The 8073-nt window shown below is 42.8% G+C and overlaps 1 protein-coding gene across 1 annotated transcript; it reads right to left on the bottom strand.

The window, feature by feature from the left end:
• Window positions 1–4879: 4879 nt before the first annotated feature.
• LOC146342291 (olfactory receptor 5V1-like) lies at window positions 4880–7886 on the bottom strand. The gene is made up of 2 exons (XM_084807785.1): window positions 7830–7886; window positions 4880–5830 (listed from the first exon to the last, which is right to left on the bottom strand). The coding sequence occupies exons 1-2, from the start codon at window positions 7884–7886 to the stop codon at window positions 4880–4882; spliced, it is 1008 nt and encodes a 335-aa protein (XP_084663911.1).
• Window positions 7887–8073: the final 187 nt, after the last annotated feature.

Here is an 8073-nt window from a genome sequence, read left to right as displayed (position 1 = left end):
ACATTTCATCCATTAGTTCAAAATGGTTTCACAACCATTTTGATTCCCCCATGAGGCCCAGTTAGCTTTATAGCTACAATTTCATATCTACCATCCATGTTGATTAAGAAGAAGAATAGCTGCATCACAGAAGATGTTACAGTGTTTATGTTTTCATTGTCTTATAGGAGGGTACTTGATGGGCAAAGTTCATATTCCAAATTACTGAAAATAAGGGCCTGAATGTAGAGCTTAATTTCTGTGCCTCTGACCTGGAATCCCTTATTTCTGTATTAAGTTACATAGAAACTGGTAACCATTATTAAACACTGGGGGAAGACACTTGGCATATTATCAGAGCCACCTTCTTTATCATATCCCAGCATATATCATGACTGACCCCAGGTATTATGAACAAGCTCAAAGACTCATGCCTCAGAAACCCTGGCTAAAATTAAGCCAGGCTGATGTGTTTGAAGTCTTTCCATTAAATTGTCTATAGCACCTGGTGCTCACTGAACTTCAGAAGGAACCCCCTAGAGGTTATAGAACCACAGAGATCATGTCCCAGCAGTCACTGATATAAAAGGATAGCAAAGATCATACACTTTTCCCATCCCAAATGAGGCCTTACAAGTGTTTTTCCCTCTCAGACTTAATTCCCACAGGGCATTGTTAAGTGTAATAGAGATGCCAGGGAGCTACCTCTGATGAGGTCTTCAGATGAATACTGTACATGGATGGCACTATCTGAACAATAATACCAAGAGTAGCTATGATCTCATCCCAAGGCAATGTCTTTAAGGTCCTCAGAATTTCCATGGGATTAGTATACAAAAGGTCAGGCAAGTAGACTGTTGATAACTTTCATGGCCTAGTGCCCACCTGGGCTGTACCACATCAAACATTGGCTGCAGTCTCATTTCATGGAATGCTCCTCCAGAGAAAACAATTTGCTCCACATAGAAAACTAGATGTCAGGGATAATTAATCTTCTTCCCGATAGGATAGGATTCATGTGTGTAGGGCTCTTTCTTTCAGAGAAGCATTCCATCTCAAAAGTTCTCACACACAATCTAAAATAGTAAAGTCCAGAGTGACACAGATTTATTACTTGAAACTCAGTTCAAATTGGATCTGAACACCAGGAGGTGTAATTGTTTCCTATTTTGTTTTTTCAGCTCTTTTTCTGAAAGTTACAAATGTGCTATAGCCATTAAAAAAAGAAAAAGAAAGAAACCTCGCTCTTCCTGCAAGTCAACAGGAAATGGACCAGTTAAAACCCTTTATCCCCGATGTGCTAGTTTTTAATTTGCTGGGAAATGTGCACATGTGGGAGATTTTTAAAAATAACATCAGAATGGTGGTGCTCGGGGAGGGGGGAGGGAGTTAACCGAGAAAAGAAAGGTGAACCCTAAGGTGATGAAACATTTATTGAAAAACTCTTCAGGGAACATTATTTGTGTCTGATGTGTTTTACACCATGCCCTTCCTCAGAGCCAATAGTATCTTCTAGTTTTCATTACAGAAAATTCCCCCATCCTGAAGGCAACCACCCAAAACCCTCCTAACAATGGCTAGGTGTGAGTGAACCCCTGTTACAGCAGATGATATATATAAGTTCTTAAAATAAAAGTGAAAAACAGTTGCAAACCCTAAGAGAAGAACATGGAGGAGAGAGGGAGAGAGACTGACTGACTGACGGTGACAGTTATATGTGATAGTTGGTCTGAAAACCATCATAAACAGTTTACAACTTTTGTAGACTTCATGAGAAAAATGAGGTTGATAGACTGAACTTCACAGCTGACTGAACTTCAGAGTAGTTTCTGAGGGAAAGAAATAAAGCAGTAAGGTGATGTGACAGGCTGTAATTCATAGGGAATCATGGAAAACCATTCAGAGAAAAAGGGGGAGAGAGAGCAAAAGAAGATGAAAAAAATGTACATCTAAGAAGAAATAAGATATTGTGCGTTTAAAGATAAAATGTCCCTGTTCAAAGAGCAGCATAAAGCTTTGAAAAGACTAGGGGAATGTAAATAAAGAGAAATGAAATATGCAGATGTGAGGACAAAAAAGAAAAAGAAATGTTATAAGGGGGGATACTGTTGACAGCTGTGCCTACATTGGAGAAAAGGAACACCTAGCATAGAACACATTCTATGTGTTGTCCAGCAGCCTCCTCCCCCACTCCGTCTAGCCGCAAATGCACGGCAGAAGAAGCACGGAGGGAACAATCCGCTCTGTGCTTCTCCTGCCCTGCATTGGATAGGTAGTCGCCTCCAAGTTCAGAGGTGGCTGCCTATCTGAATAGGATTGTGCCGAGGCAGCGCAGATGTGAGGGGAGGTTGGTTCTCTGGGAACTGACCTTGGAGCGCAGGCTCCAAGGTTGGCTCCCGGAAAACCAGATATCCTACGGCCATCTAGCCGCTGTTTAACAGCCATAGGATTGCTCCCTAAATTAAATAAATAAAAAGTATTGTATAAAGCTCCTCTATGGTCATCAGAATGTGAGTCAACTGAGAGGGTCAAGGTTGCTTATGTACAGAAATCAGAACTTTTTTTAAAAAAAGGCAGGAAATTGCCAAAAGCAAATAGTGGTTCTCCAAGGCATGTACATGTGCAAAAACTGAAAAACACAGCAGAGCAGGGGTCTCTACCCTTTCTGGGTTGGTGGGCATATTTGGAATTTAGAGAGAGTGTTGTGAGTGTTCTTATAAAATGGCTGCCATGGTGGGCACAGCCAGTCACAAAACACTCATTTCCCATAAGGCAAACTGGTGAGACTAAAAGAAAAATAACTGGCCCAAGAACCTAAGTACAAGACAGAGATGGAGTCTGAACTCCAATACGCAAAACTATTGTTTTGAACCAAACAAAGATCGTTCTAGAGGGCAACCCTTAAGGTTGCAACATGCCAGCCTGCCAGTAAAACAAAAAACATAAAAAAAAAAAATACGAGCCCTGCTGGATCAGACCCAGGGCCCATCTAGTCCAGCATTCTGTTCACACAGTGGCCAACCAGCTGTAATCGGGGAACCCAAAAGCAGGACATGAATGCAACAGCACCCTCCTGCCCATGTTCCCCAGCAACTGGAGTGCATAGGCATACTGCTTCTCATACTGGAGGTAGCATAGAGGCATCAGGACTAAGCACTGATAGCCTTCTCCTCTAGGAATTGGTCTATCCCCCATTAAAAGCCATCCAAATCAGTGGCCATCACCACAGACTTAAGAAACAAAATAAAAATTAGGAGGGGAAGGGAGACTGGCAGGTACTAGAGATGGGAGAACCAGGAATGCTGAAGCTCACCAAGTTTCTCCGAACTCCACTTTGAAGCTTGTTTCGTCTTGCTCCCATTCTTGTTTGCAACCTGTTTTTCTTTTTATTTAAACGGGAAACATGTGCCTTTCCAATGAGAAGAGCGTGCATTTCCGTGCACATTTTTTCAAAAGTGTGCACTTTCTCCCCATTGAGTGAAGTGTGAAAATGGATTTTTTTTTCAAAAATGCACCTTTTAAAGTGCACTTTAAAAAAAAAAAAAGTAGATTTTTCTAATGCAAACACAGGCTCAGGAAGTTGCATGCTTTTCCAGGAAAATGTGCTTGTGTTCGCATTTGGGCTTGCAAACAGTGCAGGTTCTGATGATTTGCAGACAAAATGAAATTCTCATACATCCCTAGCGGGCACCAGAGGGGGTATCTGTGGGTAAACTGGTACCCACAGGCACCACACTGGAGACCCCATGAGTAGAACATTGAACAGAGGGAGCATTTAAAACAAATCAGATTTATTGCAGAGAAGAGATTAATAAAGGGGGGAGAGTTGAGCAGATATGCAGAAATAAGCATAAATCGTTTAAAAGTAGTGACAGTTTATTGAATCTGCTGGATCAATATGCCTTTACATGTAGTAGTAGTAGTAGCAGTAATAGGAAATAATAATAATAATAATAATAATAATAATAATAATAATAACAACAACAACAACAACATCCCAGAGGCCTTCAGAGTACAAAATACAGAATTAATTGTGATAACTATGTATCTGTGTGCCATTGTTCAGTCAAACATTTCAACTGTGAGAAACGTGGAGATGATCAGATGACAGCCATGTATTCTAAAGTATTCTCTGTGCATGCCTAATCAATGTATATTAAAAAAAATGTTTTTGTTAATGTACATGCGCTTTACAGAATTTCATTAGCAAAACCATGTACCTTACATTATATATCTTGACAGTGAGGGAGAGAACTGGCGAAAGAGGGGAAGGTTAAATGTAACAAAAAGGATGTATGTGAGCAAGCTCAGTAACATACGTTAAAGTTTTGTTTCAGTTGGGTATGAGGATTAAGGGGTTGAGTAAAAGGTTTCAAGAAAAAGATGGTTCTGAGGACAGATTGACACATGCTACTTTTCCTTCATTCAGAATTTGAGTTACTTTGGTGCCCATTTTATATAACGCAAGTACACATAGTTCTATCTAAGTCACACGTTTCAGGATTAATAGATAACTCTAGCCCTACTCAGGTGTTCTCTGATTGGGTAATATGAACATGTGAGGAGAGGAGAGCTCCAGCTCTGCCCCTTCCGTTGTTGCATCAGTTGCCCTCTACTCATGGAGGGCAACTGTCTGAAGAGGAGAGCCTCATGTATCAGTGGAGGGTCCCCACACAAGCATGAACACTGGAAAATCAGTGTTCTTGCTCACATGGAAAACCCTCACAGATACAGAAGGCCCTCCTCTTCAGACAGTTACTCTCCATGAGTGGTGGGCAATGGATGTGAAACAGAGGGGGATGGGTCTGGAGCGCTCCCTCTCTTCACACGTTCAATGTTGCTGGTATGAGGACATCTGAATAGGGCTTCCATATAAGCTGCTATTTAACCACTTCCAATTTTAGTGCCGTTTATGAACTATCACCCTCTTCAAGGCCCCTTTCACCTCCTTGTTTCTGAGGCTATAGATCAAGGGGTTCAACATAGGGGTAATCACCCCATATAGCATGCTCACCAGCCTGTCTTGGTCTGGATGGTGGCTGGAGGAAGGCCTTATGTAAGTGAAGATGGTGGTCCCGTAGAAAAGGCACACCACCATCAGATGCGAGGCACAAGTGGAGAAGGCCTTACGCTTCCCCTCAGTGGAACGGATCCTAAGGATAGTGGAGATGATGTGAACATAGGAGACCAGCGTGACCAGAAAAGCTCCCACACCAAAAATGCCACCAACACTAAGCACAACCATCTCAGCCACATAGGTGGAAGCACATGCTAAGGCCAACACCGGTGGGATGTCACAATAGTACTGATTGACTCTATTGGACTTGCAGTAAGGTAGAGTGAAAGTAAATACTGTGTGCAGCAAAGAGTTGAGGAACCCGGTGATCCATGTACCAGCAACCATCTGAAGGCAAAGCTTCTTGTTCATAATGACAGTGTACCGCAAGGGATTGCATACGGCCACATAGCGATCGTAGGCCATGACAGCCAAGAGGAAGACCTCTGTCCCCGCCAGCGCTACCAGGAAGTACAGTTGCAACACACAGCCAGCAAAGGAAATGGTTCTGCTCTCTGACAAGAGGTTCTCCAGCATCTTGGGCACTGTAGCTGTGGGGCAGAAGATGTCCAGCAAGGAAAGATTACTGAGGAAGAAATACATGGGGTTGTGCAAATGAGAGTCGACTCCTATGGCAAGAAGGATGGTGCCGTTTCCCACCAGGGTGATCAGATAAATGAGCAAAAAGGCAGCAAAGAGGGAGAAGCGGACTGCTGGGAGATCGGAAAGTCCAGTTAGGATGAATTCTGTCACTATGGTGGTGTTCTCTATTTCTCTGCTCAGGAGAGAGCTTTCCTGCAAGAGGTTGAAGGTACAAGTGACATATTAAGCATATCAAATGGTATACACATTAACAGATGATGACCTTGTTAGACAAACATATGGTTTAACATGTGTCCATCAATAGGTATGTGCTTTCGAACTGTGGTGCTGGAGGAGACTCTTACGAGTCCCCTGGACTGCAAGGAGGTCAAATCAGTCAATCCTAAAGGAAATCAACCCTGAGTGCTCATTGGAAGGACAGATATTGAAGCTGAAGCTCAAATATTTTGGCCACCTAATGCGAAGAGAAAACTCTCTGGAAAAGACCCTGATGCTGGGAAAGACTGAAGGCAAAAGGAGAAGGGGACAGCAGAGGATGAGATGGCTAGATAGTATCACCAATGCAATGAATATGGACTTGAGCACACTCCGGGATAGAGTGCAGGACAGGAAGGCCTGGCGTGCTATGGTCCATGGGGTTACGAAGAGTCAGACACGACTGAACGACTGAACAACAATCAATAGGTTTGAGTCACAATAGCTAGGAATGGAAGTCCCCTGTTCAGAGGTTGTCTACCTCCAAGTACCAGCTACTCGAGGCAAAAAATAAAGGAGTTAGCTACCAGTGTCATGTCTTGCTTATGAGCATCTTGGGGACCTCTGTCGGTCGAGCATTGGAGAAACAGACTGTTCAGCCAAATGGATCTTTGACCTGATCCTTTAAGGTGATTTTTATTACCTCAAATTGCCAAGACGCATCACATCACAGCTGGCAAATGTGTTACATGGAAATGGAGGTTCTTTTCCAACTTATGTCTAAGATATGAGCTTCCCCTCAGGAACAACAGGGTTTCTTTTGTCTGACTTTCCCGTATTTATATATTTATTTATGTGTATACCCTAGGATTTCCCATAGACTTCAGGGAGCTTACTATATTTTAAAATTATCTTGCCCTACTTTGCATCTCGCTTTCTCCCTCTCTCACACACACCCCACACACACACACATGCTCCTCCATACTTTTCTAATCCACATCAAGCTGTAAGATATTTTAAAAAATGAAATATTCACTTCAAGTTATCCAGAGAACTCTCAAGTCAAGATATTTTGGGTGCTCCTGTGCTTTTAAAGAACTGCACAGAACACAAGATGAGCCCTGCTGGATCTAAGTGAAGGTCAATGTAGTCCAACCCTCCTCAGCCTGGCACCCTCTAGATGTGTTGGACTACAAGTCCCATCATCCCCAGCAAGCATGACAAGGGGAAATGGCCATGCTGACTGGGGATGAGCCGTGTTTGTAGTTCTACACACCTAGAGGGCACCAGGTTGGGGAAGGCCAAAGCCATCCAATGTCCTGTTTCTATCTGCAGTCCAATCCATCAAAGCAACAGCCCTCCCTTGTTGTTTTGCCCCCAGCACACTGCCTCTGAGCATGGAAGTTCGATTTGCCTGTCATGGCTAATAGTTATCAATATGTCTGTCCTCTATGGATTTTTCTAATCCCCCTTAAAGCCACCTAAACCAGGTACTATCACACATACTATCACAGGGGGTTGGACTCAATGGCCTTGTAGGCCCCTTCCAACCCTACTATCCTATGATTCATGGTAGACGCTTCTGTATGGTAAAAGTACTTCTTCACAAAAGGCATCATTCTTTTGTCTGCCCTGTCTTTATTGCCAGTCAATTTAACTGTGTGATCCTGAATGCCAGTATTAAATGGAGAGTTTTAGCAGGTACATCCAGTCCTTTCACACTGTTCCACTGGGCTATATTTCCCCAATAATAGTCGCTGCATGTCACCTAAAATTGTCCTTGTTGCTGTAAAGAATCTGTACCTTTTCTTTGGATTTGCACCTATAGCTGACTCAGTCTTCCAAATGGATCTATACAAAGGCATTGCAACTCAACCCACCCTCTGCTTCTGAGCTTTTTTTCTGGGGATATTGAGTAGTTTAGTACAAAAGGATTTTAAAGGCCCCCCTAAATGAGTAATGAAATGCTGTCTTAACATATTCTTCTATCATGTACCAAAAGCTCCATCTTCCCATCCACATGGCATTTTCTTTCAACAGTGTAACCAGCCATACTAAATATTGTCAGAACATGGCTGATTTCAAAAGAACATAAGAAGATCCCTGCTGGATCAGATCAAGGGACCATCCAGTCCAGCACTGTATTCACACCATGGCCAACCAGCTGCCTGTGGGAATCCCCCAAGTAGAACATCAATACAATAGCACCCTCCTGCTCATGTTCCCCAGCCATTGGTATA

Source organism: Heloderma suspectum, chromosome 6 (assembly GCF_057233095.1).
Source record: "Heloderma suspectum isolate Gila_16-S chromosome 6, 16-S_ref, whole genome shotgun sequence".
Lineage (NCBI taxonomy): Eukaryota > Metazoa > Chordata > Lepidosauria > Squamata > Helodermatidae > Heloderma > Heloderma suspectum.
This window is presented reverse-complemented; position numbering and strand designations above follow the sequence as displayed.

What these genes read in the sequence shown, in the direction of transcription:
- LOC146342291 (XM_084807785.1), bottom strand. Translation starts at nt 7,886, where the DNA reads ATGGCTGGTTACACTGTTGAAAGAAAATGCCATGTGGATGGGAAGATG. An exon ending in ATGGGAAGATGGAGCTTTTG is followed by an intron (nt 5,831 to 7,829) that starts GTACATGATAGA and finishes AACCTCTTGCAG; the next exon opens with GAAAGCTCTCTCCTGAGCAG.